We start from the raw sequence: 16,408 nt of genomic DNA, 5'->3' as shown, positions 1-16,408 counted from the left end.
AACTTGTGCTTTCATGCATGATATAGAGAAGGAGTATAAAATCTTTGACTGCTTCTGCTGAATCAGGGTTATGATACGATTCAGCGCGGCTGAGATATTCAGAATTATGTAGTTGCAGTAGCCGATTTGCCGATATCTTGAATCTGTCTAGGCATGTGTGTAGATCCAGTACCCGCAAATAATATGAATACTCGTGAGTTGTAAGATGCATTTCTAACCCCAAGCTTGCTAACTCCCATGTGAAGCCCATTGTTATAAACCTTGTGCTGTATTGTGGGACTGAGGGGAGAAGTGGATGTGAGTGGTGTACGTTGGTCTTCAAAATCATGTTAAAGTCACCTTCCTATATCTGTCGAGTCGCCAGGGCTCTGATTAAGTGTGTGGGGAGGGAGTCGAGAAACGGTTGTTGGTGTGTGTTAGGGATGTATATACGATCTATCGAGACATCTGTTCCATCTAGTGTTCCCTCTAGAATCGTGTACCTGCTATTCGGGTCTATATTGTACTCCGGATGCCACCCATATCAGAGTGCTGCATGCAAAGGCTTAAAATGTCCCATAGAGCTGTACACTCCAACATTTACCTAGTTTCACTAGCTCACAGTCTGTCATGTTGGTCTCCTGTAGACATGCTTTATGCGTCTGCCTCGTACACAAAAAGGAATAGCCTCTATGGCGTTTCACTGGGGATTACTAATCCCCGGACATTCCACTTCATAAAATGATTACACCTTTGTTGTAGGAAAAAGCTTCTCTATCTTACTTTGTCAATATTTTCTTAGCATTTTACTATATGATACAAACGGTAAACAATTAGATTTTTGTATATGTTAAGTGGCTTAATCTGACGCTGACCATAATGTTGCTAAGCTTTTATGTTTGTTTCTTTTAGGAGAGCTAACAAAATTGAAACATGAACATGAAATACACTTCAGAGAACTGACAAATAACTTGGTAAATAGACATTGCATCTTTTTTTATAAAAAACGGTTACAAATTTTATTTCCCTAATGTTCAGGTGTTAATTACTAATTTTACTTTTTTCATTCTACTTTTGCCATTTGGCCTTGTTCTGTGTTTATCCTCTTCTTTATTTCAACAAGTGCTTGAGGACCAGATGAAACCCAAATTAAAAGGAAAATATTTTTATTTTTATGGTGCTATGACCTTTTTCCTTAAGCACAGATGCGCCTATCTTTGTTTCCTCAGTTGAACAGCAAGGCCTTCTGAAGCCTCATCATAGCAGTTGGAAATCACAAAGGTTTTAAGTATATAGTGACTTTACAATTCTTCAATAAATGCAGGAAGGACATTCTCAAGCTTTGAGGACCTTACAAAACTTTGTTATGCATCCCTGCGTTTCTACCTCCTACAGGACATTTGATTGGGAAGTAATGAAGGTAGTAATGAAATAAATGTGTATTGGGAATATATGTGGAGTTAACCATTGCCTATTTATGGACACACGTAGATTGATCCTCCCTGCCTAGATTAACTGGAGGGCATAGGGGGGAACATGAGGAGTCTTTGATGGGGGAGGAACTTGCATCCTCACTCGCCATTGTAAAAATAGGGAAAACACCTTCCACTAACATACTCCCAGTTAAATTATATATTCATACTTCGATATAATTCTGAATCGGATGATGGTGGTGTGTGACTAATCTCTTCTGAAAGGCAAACTGCTAGGCTTGACGTGAACATCTTTAATTGTTCTAATTAAAAACTGGGGAAAGACTCTGCTGATTGTAGGTCCTATCATACTCTTTATATCAATAATGTAGATGTCAAAACTCTTTGCAGCCATAGCAAAAGAATCCTGAAGGCAATAATACAATCAGTCCTGTTTTATACCCTGCAGGTATACAATAATGATTTTAGAGACTACCTCATGTAAAATCCTGGTTAGAATTTTACAATAGCCTCAATAGATATTGAAAACTCCTTCAATACTGGTCGATGGGAATTTCTGTTCTGTGTACTGGAACAGTTTAATTTTCGTATGACCCCTACAGGCTGAATTAAACAAATCCAATTGTAACACAGTGCTAGAGTTAAGCTAGGCAGAGAGATCACCCTGCAGGATTTGCCTTTCTCACCTCTCCTTTATGCCTATATAACGGAATCTTTGGCTTACATGCTTAGAAGAAATACTTTTGGACTGGGGAATAAGAATTGAGAAAATGTACAGATGATGGGCCAAATTCACAAAGCTAAATATTCACTTGTATATTTACTCATACTGCTGCACCTAGGTGTAAGTCTACACTTGTTTTGATTTTCACCATTTCTGGGTGTAGGGTCTAGGTATTGACTTACAGGTCTCCGTCCCCTTAAACTATGGTATGGAGAATCTCCTACAACAGGATTTACAACTGTAAGGTTACAACGAGTAACTTTACATGCAGATGGAGATCTCTGTCACAGTGGTGCAAATCTCCCTTTGGGAAAGTTTAGGGAAAATTATTAAAGTTTATTATTATGAAAAATACTAAACAAAATATAATGTAACTATAAAATAATGTAATATATTTATTATTAAACTAGAACAAATAAAATGTTACAACACGTTCACTCATCAGACCTAATGTGTATTATTAACTTTTTAAATTGAAATATATTGTTAATATTAAATATTTTGTAAACTGTTTAAAAAAAATTCCATACACCTTTATTTTCATTTAATATGTTGTAAATTTTATTAAAAGGTGTTATAAAAAGAAAAAAGATTTGCATACATATATATGTATATATACATACATATTTATACACACACATAGAATTAATCCCAATCCGAAATAAAGGATGCAGCCCACCGGAGGAAAGCACATTAAATTATTGTGCAAGCAACGCGTTTGCTTGACAAAGGTTTTCGACGAAACGCATTGCTTGCACAATAAATGAATGTGCTTTTCTCCAGTGTGCTGCATCCTTTATTTCCTGATCGGATTGGGATTTCTTCTGCATACTTAGACGGCAGCTGCTGACGTCTCTGGCACAGGCACCGTTTGGCAGGTAGAGCGGCTAACCATGCAGCCAAGCAGCAATTGGAGGGGAATGAATATATATATATATATATATATATATATATATATATATATATATATATATATATATATATATATATATATATATATATATATATATATATTCACTGAAAAAACCATAGGTTTTACACACGTTATAGTTAGGAAGTAGCATTTGAAAAACCTATGAAATTCACTGAAAAAACCATAGGTTTGACACATGTTATAGTTAGCTGGACATTTCACTCATATAAAACCAATGAAATTCCCCGTTATAATTACTTCAGCTAACAACTCGTGCGCCCGCAATGCACTGCTGATGCTGTCACACATCACATCACTCATGACATCATCTATTAAATGGGTTAGTTTTGAAAATTACATATATTTTATATATGTAGATCTGAAAGTTGGTTGAACAAAAATTTACTATATAAGTGTATAAACGGTTGCTTTTTTGGTGAAAAATAGATTCTATAACTGACTGATTAAATATATCTTAATGAGTACATGGGTTACTGAGTAATATTTAAATATATACCTATCTGTGTCTGTCTATCAGTTTCTATTTTAGTGGCTGAATGTGTTGATGAGTAGCTATATCACTGATACATTATATCTATATAGGTTATTGTTTCTTTATTATTTCCAAGAGTGTCTCAGTGTCTAAGTGTTAATATGCTACATTAGGAGATTTTAAATATTGCATACATGCAAGAATCAGTGACATACTATTCCTATATGTTGTAGGCAGCATATGTGAGATATTAGATGTTATCAGTGATGTCAAGAGTGATGTCACTAACCATGTGATGAGTGATGTAATATGTAACATCATCAGCAGTGCATTGCGGGCGCGCGAGTTATAGTTAGCTGAAGTAACTATAACGGGGAATTTCATTGGTTTTATATAAGTGAAATGTCCAGCTAACTATAACATGTGTCAAACCTATGGTTTTTTCAGTGAATTTTATTGGTTTTTCAAATGCTACTTCCTAACTATAACGTGTGTAAAACCTATGGTTTTTTCAGTGAATTTCATAGGTTTTTTAAATGCTACTTCCTAACTATAACATGTGTAAAACCTATGGTTTTTTCAGTGAATTTCATAGGTTTTTTGAATGCTAGTTCCTAACTATAACGGATATACCTAAAATGAATATCGCCATACCAATCTTACGTGCGCGACCGGGTGCGCGCACCCGCCTATATATTTCGTGAAAGCTTTGCAATTTGAACCTAATGAATTTCTTCATAGATCAATGAAAGAACTTATAGTACGTTAAAGAGACTGAACCTAGGCTTTTTTTTTTTCATATGAACCTTTTAATTAAATGGAGCCGAATGTCTTTTTAATCTTTCGTGCGTGACTGGATGTACATACCTTGATATTTTTTAAAAAAATATAAAAGGTTTTATAGTTTAACAATTGTATACTTAAATCGAGCTCTGAAGATATGTAAAATCCGTATGTGTTTGAATTTACTCCTTTTCACGTTTTAAAACTTCGCTGAAGAAGAATGCTACTTCTAAATCACGTACGTGACTAGATACTGTCACCGCGTACACGTCCTGAGAAGCGCATGTGAAGTCATGTGACTTGAAAACAACATTTCCAATTGGTTCTTAGTAGTTTCCATTCTTGAATTTACACGCAGCACTCCACCCACTTCCCTCACTATCTTTTATACTCTCAAGAGAGAACAACGTCCAACATTTTTCCGAAGACTTTGCTGAAATGGCTGCCGCTCCGCATTCATCTTCCGAATCTGAAGAAAATGAGCGACTACCTTTAAGAAGAAAAAAGGAATCTTTCATTTGGCAATTTTTCACTTATCCTGAAGATGAAAAGAAAGTGAATGCGCCAAAAGTAACCTGCACGATATGCAAATCGGAGCTCTCAAGAGGAAATCCTACAAAAAAATATTCCTTTTCCATACATACCATGAAGCGGCATGTCAAACAAAGGCACCCTATAGAGTTTGCAAAGGCATCGACAAGAGCCCTGGCCACGCTATTACCATCAGAAGTGGCCAGCACATCTTCTGCAGGACGACCTGTATCTCCATCGAGTGCTGACATGGACTTGAGACCTTATCTTGCGAAGGTGCACATGAAATGCAACGACTGTGGAGAAATTCTTCTATACGGAGAGCAGAGCCTCATTCTAATTAAACTCAAAATTGAGAGTCATAAATGCTCCGAGAAAAGATAAATTTCTTAATTTCATTTTGATCGTATGTTATACTTAAAAATGTCGTTGCAAGTTTAAAAAATCAAAAGCAACATAACACTTGTTTCCAAAAAAAAAAAAAAAAGTTATTTTCAGAACTAACTCTTTCTACCAAAACGAGCTCCAAGAGCATATTATAAAGGGAAGTTTAGCGCCCCTTTTTTTTAGTGCGCGACCGTGTGCACGCACCCACCTACATATTTTGTGAAAAGTTTGCAATTTGAACCTATTGAATTTCTTCATAGACCCACCAAAGAACTTATAGTACATGAAAGAGACTAAACCTAGGCTAATTTTGTATTATTACCAACATTTTCATTAAATAAAACCAAATGTCTTTTTAAACTTTGTACGTGACTGGATGTACACAACTTTGCATTTTTTTTAAGAAATATAAAAGGTTTTATAGTTTAATAAATGTATGCTTGAATCGAGCATAAAAGATATACTAAATCCGGATTTGCTTGGATTTACTCCTTTTCACGTTTTGAAACTTCGCTGAATTAGACCGCTACTTCAAAATAACGTACGTGAATAGATAGTATCATCGCGTACACGAACTGAGACGCGCATGTGAAGTCATGTGACTTGAAAACAACACTTCCAATTGGTTCTTAGTAGTTTCTATTCTGGAATTTACACAAAGCACTCCACCCACTTCCCTCACTTTCTTTTCTACTCTCAAGAGAGAACAACGTCCAACATCTTCCGGAAGACTTTGCTGAAATGGCTGCCGTTCCGCATTCATCTTCCGAATCTGAAGAAAATGAGCGACTACCTTTAAAAAGAAAAAGGGAATCTTTCATTTGGCAATTTTTCACTTATCCTGAAGATCAAAAGAAAGTGAATGCGCCAAAAGTAACTTGCACGATATGCAAATCGGAGCTCTCAAGAGGAAATCCAAGTAAAAAATATTCCTTTTCCATACATACCATGCAGCGGCATGTCAAACAAAGGCACCCTGAGCATTATGCAAAAGCATCGACAAGAGCCCTGGCCATGCTATTACCATCAGAGGTGGCCAGCACATCTTCTGGTGGACAACCTGTATCTCCATCGAGTGCTGAGATGGACTTGAGACCATATCTTGCGAAGGTGCACATAAAATGCAACGAGTGTGGAGAAATTCTTTTGTACTGAGAACAGAGCCTCATTCTTATTAAACTCAAAATTGAGAGTCATAAATGCCCCAAGAAAAGATACATTTCTTCATTTCATTTTGATCCTGTGTTACACTTCAAAATGTCGTTGCAAGTTTAAAAAATCAAGAACATCATAACACTTGCTTCCCAAAAACAAAAACAAAACAAAAAAGTTCTTTTGCAGAACTAACTCTTTGTACCAAAACGAGCTCCAGGAGCATATTAAAAAGGAAGTTTATCGCCGCTTTTTTTTCGTGCGCGACCGGGTGCGCGCACCCACCTATATATTTTGTGGGAGGTTTGCAATTTGAACCTATTGAATTTCTTCATAGACCCATCAAAGAACTTATAGTACGTGAAAAAGACTAAACCTAGGCTTATTTTTCATTATTATCAACATTTTCATTAAATATAACCGAATGTCTTTTTAAACTTTCGTGCGTGACTGGATCTACGCACCTATGTATTTTTTTTAAGAAATATAAAAGGTTTTATAGTTTCTTAATTGTATGCTTGAATCGACCTTAGAAGATATACAAAATTCGGATTTGTTTGGATTTACTCCTTTTCACGTTTTAAAACTACGCTGAATTAGACCGCTACTTCCAAATGACGTACGTGACCAGATACTGTCACCGCGTACACATCATAAGACGCGCATGTGAAGTCATGTGACTTGAAACCAACACTTCCAATTGGTTCTTATTAGTTTCTATTCTCCAATTTACACGGAACACTCCACCCACTTCCCTGGAGAAAAAGTTTATCGGAAAACTTTTAAACCCTCATCTTATCAAACATTCGACATCGTTAACATAACAGTGTAGTAAATAAAACTAGATCCACCCCGTCCCTTAATTACAAGGGACACATTACTGTGTGAAAACAACTTTTGTTTTCACGCGATAATGTGAAATACTGAGCCTGTTACAGGATTTTCTTTCACATATATGTTCCCATTGATCTTCAAGCACTAACACCGTGGAAAATACCACCGATAGCGGTGATATTTTTTAACGCCGAGAACGGGCGATTTTTATCGCTTAGAGCCCTTGCTTTTATAAAGGTTTATCTCCTAAGTCTCTGATTCTCCAACTGTGCAACGCGGCTCCCCTGTGTGTCGTAATGAGGTGCTAGGGGCGCCGCGCACACTCTACTGTGACTAAGCATCCATAAATTCCACGGACATTACTACCCTGTTATCTGCAATTGTAAACATCAAAAGGAGCTGCGCTGCGCCCCTCGAAGAAGCCTCACTCCCACTGCTACAGCGGCTTGGCAGTCGTCCAGATCCACAAGAACAGCGTCTCGGATCCATTGAACTTCTGTGTCAGTCTCAATGAAAATAAGCACTGAAGAATATTCAAGTATGTAGTAGTCCTCCTACTACAGCATACAGAATGCATTCTATTAGGTATAAAAAAGGGAAACACCCACGCAACACTCATACAGAACACTTCCTGTAAAGAAGCCTGTGATTAACTTTAAAACATCAGGTTAACCTTTTTTCACTCTCTCATCATTGTTAAAGATAAGTATTTATAATACTATATTAAACAATGCCATAGTTCTTGCTTTTTTATTTGAAGAATATTGCAATCATTCACAAATCCAATACTCATGGCTTCTTTTTCGTGAGAAAAATCTTGCAACATTATATATCTACATAGAATAACAGAAAAAATATAACACTGCAAAGGCCGAAAACTCTACTAAATACAGATTTGTAACATATAGGACAGATTTATGTTAACTACTTCATACCCAGATATCCACCAGTTAATGTGCACCACAGTATGCTAGTGCTCCGTCACCCATGGTGTGCCACATTTAAAATGAGGCGCACCATGGCACAAAGACAGCATACATGCGTAACATATCTGTGCAGAAAAAATAATACATTACTAGAGTTGTATCGCAAATGTAATGCAGCTACAGCAAGGCTCACCAGTGCCTATTGCTTGGTTAGAGACAAAAATTTACCGTAGCGCTGCAGCGATTTTTACCGCAAATAAACCTTGGTATTACCAAGGTTTAATGCAAATGCGGTAAAAATCGTTGCAAAGCATGAATATCGCTGAAAAGTCAGCATTATTCATGCAATAGCGAAATAATGCTGTTAGCCATGTTATCCACCTCCCATTGGATAACATGACTAAGAACTGCTCAGGGCAGGTGTTAGCTTTTAGAGACATTCCCGCTTAGCGCAAATATCTCCAAAAGCTAGTAATAGGAGATAGCGATGTTAGCGACTGTTTTCAGTTGCTAACATCTTGGTACGCCCACTTTGCATCTCATTAGTGATAAATATAACTGACATGCAAAGTGGAGCCCAAGATGGTCGCTATCTCCTACTAGCTGTCGCTAACTGGTGTTAGCGGCAGCTAGGTAATAGGGAGATAATTTTATCTCTGCTTTCTTGGCTTTTAAAGCCAAAAAACAGAGATAAACCCCCTTGATAATATACCCCTATATTCAAATTGCTGCGTCAAGACCTACGCCTGCTTCAAGCACATGCACAGTTTTGAAACAGCATGGGCCTGAAAGTCACTGAGTAAAATCTCATGGATTACAGTCAGCCACTTTCAAGACGCATTACTTCAGAGGAACACTTCCTTATGATACAGGGCTTTAGAATGTCACATATCTCCTAGATTCATTAATGTTGTATATATGATACATTATTTTCTCTGTCATTATAAAAAATAAAGTGACGAAATTCTAGCGCAAAGAGACGCAACGTCAACATAAAGGTGCCACAATCTATTTTAAAGTACCCTTTAAATTACAACCAACACTCTCTTTATAGAGACCCCTCAGGTTTTTTTAACACCTGTTAAATGCTTCCATACTCATCACAAAGCCGCTCCATCACGAGCATTGCCTCAGCTGTCCTCAGGACGGACCACATTTGTCATGGACTTGCCGCTCTGTTTGCGCAACACTAACATTGCACTTCCATGACACGTTCTATTGACTAAGCAGAACCATGACAGAACCACTCTATCATGAACACATCTCAACCATGACTCGGAAAGGAGTAGCTCTATCATGACCATACAAGTACCACTCAGCCCCCCAGCCCCCTAATCCTGAGGCAGAATTACCACTGCAACACAGGATTTAAAGTCCTGCAAAGAACACCATGTAACATTTAATATCATTTTCCACCAATATTTTCATATATCAGTATTGCTAAACTCACTCACTGAAATTTTGCTCATTTCAATAAATCACTTTTAAAGCATGCCTTATAACAATGCACCCAATCCTATGTGGATATGTTTATATAAAACATGACATTGCTTTAATGAGGATAGACAAAGAAATAACACAATGATGTAAAAGTTTCTTTATGTTATATACTTACATAAAAAAAAAAAAAAAAAAAAGGGGGCGTAGCTTGGCGGGCGAAGATGGCGGTCGCAGCCTTGTAGAGCTCCCGCCGGCCCGGACTGAATTCGATCATTTATCCTGACCCCCGAGCCCACTGTTGGTGCCCAGTGATTGTATTCGATCTGGTGAAGTCTCCTGTCTGTGTTGGTGTGTCGATCCTGCGATTACTCCCTTCCTGTGATCGAAGGGAGACGGCGGCGGAGTGCGGCCTGGTGGCCGGCCGGAGACCGGGGTCCTCGAGTTTCGCGACGCCTGGTGGCAGCTGTGACCTGGCGGGTGCGGGTGGCATCCGCTACACCGCCCTTGGCTCATCTCTTCAACCGCGATCGCCTGGAGTGTGAGACGGAGCCGGCGACTCCTACACATCGGCTCATCCCCTGAAAAGACCGGCGAGTGGTGGCGGCGAGGCGGGGCCCCGCGACAGGCTGGTGGCGGGACTTCTGGTGCCCGGAGGCGACCGAGGTTGGACTGGTAGTCGGTTGGGCCGTCTGATCCACCTCCCCTGGCTCGACCCGCTGGATACGGCGACCCGTGAACTGCGGACCCGCAGATTCTTCCTGTTATACCCTGGACAGCTGCCTGTGGGGACGAGTGTGGGTGCGGCCTGTTCGGCTGGGGTGACGCCGGGGCCTCGATTTTCGCGACATCCGATCGCAGCGGCCGGTCCGCGTTCCTTCCTGGGGCCTCATCTGGGCCGCCCCGCTCCGGTTTTGTGACAGTGCCCGAGAGTGGTGCCGGCCCTGCCCAGCGACTGCCATGACCAGGGACAGAGGAGGTGGCCCGCCCAAACATGGACCCATTGATAAATTCACCGGGCCGAGTAGTGGCGCTGGGGCGACCGGTGGCAGCGGCGGCCCCGGGCCAGACAATGCGGCTATCCTAGCGGCCATCACCCAGTCTCGAGACATGCTCGATGCCAAGATAGGAGCGGTTGGGGCGGATGTCACGCTCCTGCGCCAGGACCTTCGCAATGCAGTGGAGCGGATCGCTGGGGCCGAGACCCGTATCACAGAGACTGAGGCGGACATTAGTGGCCTAAAGAAGCGCCTTGCGGAGGTGGAAAGCGTCCAGAGGACACTGGCGGCCCGTGTGGAAGATGCGGAAGGGCGCGCGCGGCGCAACAACCTCCGCTTCATTGGCTTTCCGGAGCGGTGCGAGAAGGACAACATGGAAAGGTTCTTGACCGGGTGGCTGGAGAGCTGGCTCCCTGAAGGGGCACTATCTACGTGCTTTGTGATTGAGAGGGCCCATAGGGCTCTGACCCAGCGGCCGCCGGAGGGTGAGCGCCCACGACCTGTTATAGCCCGCCTGCTGAACTATCACGACCGGGATGTTATCCTGCGGGAGGCGAGGAACAAGGGCTCCCTTGCCTTCGAGAATCATACCATCATGATTTTCCCGGACTACACGAAAATGGTGCAACAGCAGCGGCAATCCTTCATGGACGCTAAGGCTAAGCTTCGGGGCCTCAAGCTCCAATACTCACTCCTGTATCCGGCTCGCCTGCGGGTAATATATCAGTCTCGTACCCACTTCTTCGACTCGCCTGAGGAGGTGTTTCGCTGGACGGATGAGACAGTACGACTCCGGCCCCACGCCCAGCCAGGGCTGGACCCAGGCAGGTCTCCAGAATCATCGCCGGAGCGGACGAATCGCCAGCCAAGGAAGGGCCGACATCGGAGGTCTCGCTCCAAGAAAAGATCGGCTTCCGCCTGTGCGTCGCAATCGGGTGGCACCAGGGACTCTGAACACTCCGATGCGGGCAGCTGAACACTGTTGGGCCTCCACGCACGCTCTATGCTGCATACGGACTTGCTCTGCTTTGGCTGGTGAGACTGTTTTATTTTGTCCTTGATGTGCCAGCCGATTCCCATGTGGAGACTTCAGCCATAGACACGGGGACGCTGTGTGGCTCGGAGGGTACCATATACGGGCCTCAGACCCTCACGGATGTGAGTGTTGTTGGGGGGTGGTGAGTGTGCGTCATGGTGGGGTTTTGGGGATCCATTGGTATGGCGGGCCCTGAGTCCTCTGTTTTGGGCTCGGGTCTCTCCATGCCGCGACAGGTACTTCACTGTTTTCTGAGGTATTGGGGTGGTGGGTGCGGGGTGTGGGGGGGTGTTTTGTTGTTGTGCTTGTTGTTGGGGGGGCTCTGGGTTGGAACGGGGGAGCTGAATTTGCGGGCTGGGGGGGTGGGTCCACACATGTCGGGGGCTGTGCTTCTTGTCGATCTGCGGGTAGCACCTGGGTGGGAGGGGGGGCCAGTTCTTGGACTATGTACTGATGATGGCTAATGCTGCGAGCGTGACTCCTTCGAAGACCCTGCGGGTGGTGACATGGAATGTGCGGGGTGTCCTGGATAAGATTAAGCGTGGGGCTGTGCTGCGGTGGGGGAAAAGGGAGATGGTGGATGTCCTCCTGCTTCAGGAAACGCCCATGCTGGGCTCCAAGGCCCTTAGCCTCCAGAGATTCGGCTACCACCAGGTCTATCATGCTGGCTTTACGAGGGGCTCACGGGGTGTGGCCATATTGATTCATCGTAGGGTGGCCTATGTTCATGAGAAGCAATGGATTGACCCTCAGGGCAGATTTGTCTTTGTTAAGGGCCTACTGGGCTCCGAGCCGGTGGTTTTTGGAAGTGTTTACGCCCCTCCCCCCCTGCAATGGGCACTATCTGAGCGGCTGTTTGCGTTGTGGGACGAGATCCCCGAGGTCCTGACTGTGGTGGGGGGTGATTGGAATGAAGTCATGGATGTGGGCCTGGACCGCCAGCGGCGAGCGCATGTGGTGTCTGACCCCCCCCCCGCGGCTGCCCCCACCCGGTTGAGTGCGACGGCGCGCAGTCTGGGCTGGATCGATGTGTGGCGGCATTTTCATCCCGCAGTACAGGCCTTCACGTATGTATCGGCGGTGCATGGGTCCTTCTCGAGGCTCGATTACTTGTTTGTGCCCGGGACCTGCCTGAGCCGCGTTAGGGACGCCACGATACTTCCCAGGGGCCTCTCGGATCACTCCCCTGTCCTGGCCACCTTGACCCTCCCCGCTAAACGGCAACCTTTTCGCTGGCGTATGTCCGCCTGGCAGTTGCAGCGGCCGGACTATGTGGCGCACCTACGGGAGGCAATCGACCACTCCTGGCGCGAGAACTTGGTGGGGGGTGCTGATGCTATTGTGGTGTGGGAGGCGCTGAAGCCCACGATCCGGGGCATAGACATAACTTGGTGTGCGGCCGCTCGGCGGGAACACCGGGAGGCCATTGTGGCTGCCGCGGCCCGCGTGGAGGAGCTGGAGCAGCGTGGTCGTCTTGGGGGCGAGGAGGGCGTGGTGCGCCAGCTCCTGCAGGCCCAGCAGACTTACTCCTCGGTCCTTTACGAGGAGGCCCGGCAGGCGTGGCTCGCCACGCGCAGTAGGATATATCAGTGGGGCGATAAGTCCTGCACCATGTTACATAGGCTTTGCCAGGCGACTTTCCAGCCCCTGGAGCTACCCGGCCTTACGGCGGGAGATGGCTCAGTCATGACCGACCCAGACCACTTGGCGGCCAGCTTTGCCCGCTACTACGAGGCACAATACGCTCCCCGTGACCCACTGGGGGAGAGCGAGATTGCCTCATACTTAGATGACTTACTCCCGCAGGCAGTCCCGGAGGAGACCAGAACGGCTTTAGAGGCCCCACTCACGTCCGAGGAGCTGGGGGAAGCCCTTGGCCAACTGAATACTGGGAAGGCGCCCGGCCCTAGTGGCTATCCTGCCGAATTTTATAAAAAGTTCCATGTCCAGCTGGGACCCCACTTTCGCAATGCGCTAGAGGCAGCGCGGTCTAGAGGCGAGCTGCCACCTGACTGGCGTCATGCTGAGATTGTGGTCTTTTTAAAGCCTGGTAGGGCGCCGGACCGTCATGATTCTTACAGGCCTATCTCCCTCCTCAACATCGAGGCCAAGGTCTTGGCGAAAGCCCTGGCGAACCGCCTTCTGCCCCACATCGCCGACCTGGTCCACCCCGACCAGGCTGGGTTCATGCCGCACAGGGCCACCCGGCATAATATCCGACGGGCGCAGGCAGCGATCGACGCCATGAGTGCTAGGGATGAACAGGCCGCACTTCTCCTTGCGGACATGGACCGGGCCTTTGACTCGGTGAGCTGGGCATATCTCTTCACCTTGTTGGCCCGCCTCAATCTGGGGCCGGTTTTTCTGTCCTATATCCGTCTCCTTTATACCAATGTTACGGCGTCGGTCCGGGTGGCAGGTGCGGTCTCAAGACGCTTCCCAATCGGCCGCGGTACCCGGCAGGGTTGCCCGCTGTCCCCATACCTATTTGCCCTGGCCATGGAGCCCCTCGCGTCGCGGGTGCGACTGGATGCTCATCTGTGTGGCTTTGTCTGGAATGATACTCTTACAGATAGAATTGCACTCTACGCGGACGATGTCCTCCTGTTCCTTACAGATCTGAGGCACTCGGGCCCTCGAATCCTGGAGGTCATGCGGGGGTTTGGCGAAGTCTCCGGGCTCAACCTTAGCTTATCTAAGTCGACCCTGTGGGTTCTTCGTGGCGGGGTGGTTACCGACCATTGGGCTGCTGACCTACGTGTGGCGACGGACGGCCTGAAATATTTGGGCGTTTTCCTTTCGACTTCGCGAGCCGTGGCCTGGTCGCGCAGTGTCCTGCCGGTGTGGGAACGGGTCCAGACAGATGTTAAGACATGGTCCAGGATGCCACTTACGATTTTTGGGAGGTCGGCCATCTTTAAGATGGTGGCGCTGCCGAGACTGCTGTACCAACTTCAACATTTCCCGCACCCTATTGGCATGGAGTGGTTTCGCCAGGTGAACTCTGTACTGAGCCGCTTCCTGTGGGAGGGCGGAGCAGCCAGGGTGGCCCTGAAGACATGCTTTTTATCCACCTACTGTGGTGGCTTGGCCACGTCCGATCTCCTCTCCTACTACCAAGCATCGCATCTACTTGTTCTTAACGATTGGTGGTACGGGGACAGAAGTGACCCGGCATATGCCCTAGAAAGACATCTTATGGGTGACCATACGCTCCACACCGTTCTCTACTCGGCGCGTATACGCCGTGGGTTGCCGTCGGTGACAAGGGTGGTCTTTGCAGTGTGGCGGCAGTCTTTGCGCCGCATGGGATGGTGGGGCAAATTGACGGCGGAAACGCCGTTGTGGCACAACGGTCTACTCCCAGAACTGGCGGCCCTGGCTGGGTTTGAGGGTTGGGAGGCTATTGGGATAATTCACCTGGGCCAAGTCATGTCCGGCGCAACCCTCAAGTCCTTTGAAGAACTCCGCGTGGAGTTCCAAATGCCACAGTCCCAGTTCTTCCGTTACTTACAGCTGCGGCATGCCCTCGCCCCAAGCATTGCCGGCCTCGACTCCCTGCCGGAGTTCAGCCCGATTGAGGCGAAAGTCTTTATGGGAGACCTGGGAGACAAGAAAGTTTCTAGGATTTATCAGACCCTTGTTACCCACTGCTCGTCTACTCTCAGCTCCCTCCGGGAGGCCTGGGAGGTTGACGTGGGCACCTTGGACGAGGACGACTGGAGGGAGGCACTGGAGTCCCCGCGTGGCACCGCTATTGCGGTTCGGCTCCGCCTCATACAATTCAAGTATCTGCATCGTGCCTATTACACGCGCGAACGACTGTGGAAGGCTGGTTTGATTGCGTCGTCGGAGTGCCTGCGGTGTGGGGAAGTGCCTGGCTCCTTGTTGCATACGGTGTGGTCGTGTGGTCGCCTGGCTGGCTTCTGGAGGGGTGTATGGAATTGTCTGGCTGAGGTCCTGGGCTGGGATCTCCCCCGCACCCACCGGCTAGGCCTACTGCACATCATGGAAGGGGTTGGGGGCAACATCTATAAACGTCATCTGTTGCTTCTGGGCCTGGTGGTTGCTAAGCGTGACTTAGCTCGGGCCTGGAAATCTGTGAGGGCCCCCCCCCTGTCGGCGTGGAAGGCGGGGCTGGACTATTTTATGGGTCTTGAGAAACCGATCTTTGAGGCGCGGGGCTGCCCACGCAAGCACTTCAAGATCTGGAAGCGGTGGGCCGACTACCGTGGCCTATCCTTGGAACCCCCGGCGGAGCGAGAGGAGGACATTTGATCGCAGCATTTTCTCTGGCCCTAATGGCACAACCCGGGTTGCATCATACCTGCGTCTATTATGTGAATCGTCTTTGTCTTGCTCCTGTACATGTGTGGAGGGGGGGGGGGATAGTGGGTACGGGTGGGGGTGTAGTTGGGGTTGGGATGGGTAGTTGGGGCATTTTAAAGCTGAGCTTCATTGATACTTGCTTAGTGATTCTTATGTATGTTATCATTACATTGATCTTGATGTGGTGATCTTGGTGTGGGAAGATGCCACATGCTTGTCATTCTTTTGCTCAATAAACTTGGTTGTGAAAAAAAAAAAAAAAAAAAAAAAAAAAAGTAAATTTCTTTTTAAAACGTAGTACCTGTGGAAGAAAATTAAAAATAAGATTATAAAGTTCATTTTATTAAAGAAAAAAAAATAGGAGACAATAAGAGAGAGGCAGAGAAAACTCTTGGATATTATTAGTTGTACTTACGTTATAAATATAATATCTGTGGAGGACAGTAAAAAAAA

At 45.7% G+C, this 16,408-nt stretch overlaps 1 protein-coding gene across 1 annotated transcript in view; it reads left to right on the top strand.

Moving 5' to 3' along the window:
* The window catches only part of SYCP1 (synaptonemal complex protein 1), a 5,090,281-nt gene that overhangs the window by 1,572,338 nt on the left and 3,501,535 nt on the right, over nt 1-16,408 (top strand). Inside the window, exon 14 of the mRNA XM_086919665.1 lies at nt 892-953. Coding sequence (XP_086775791.1) covers nt 892-953 — 62 coding nt within the window. The remainder of the gene's footprint in view (nt 1-891; nt 954-16,408) is intronic.

Source organism: Lissotriton vulgaris, chromosome 5 (assembly GCF_964263255.1).
Source record: "Lissotriton vulgaris chromosome 5, aLisVul1.2, whole genome shotgun sequence".
NCBI classification, from domain to species: domain Eukaryota; kingdom Metazoa; phylum Chordata; class Amphibia; order Caudata; family Salamandridae; genus Lissotriton; species Lissotriton vulgaris.
This window is presented reverse-complemented; position numbering and strand designations above follow the sequence as displayed.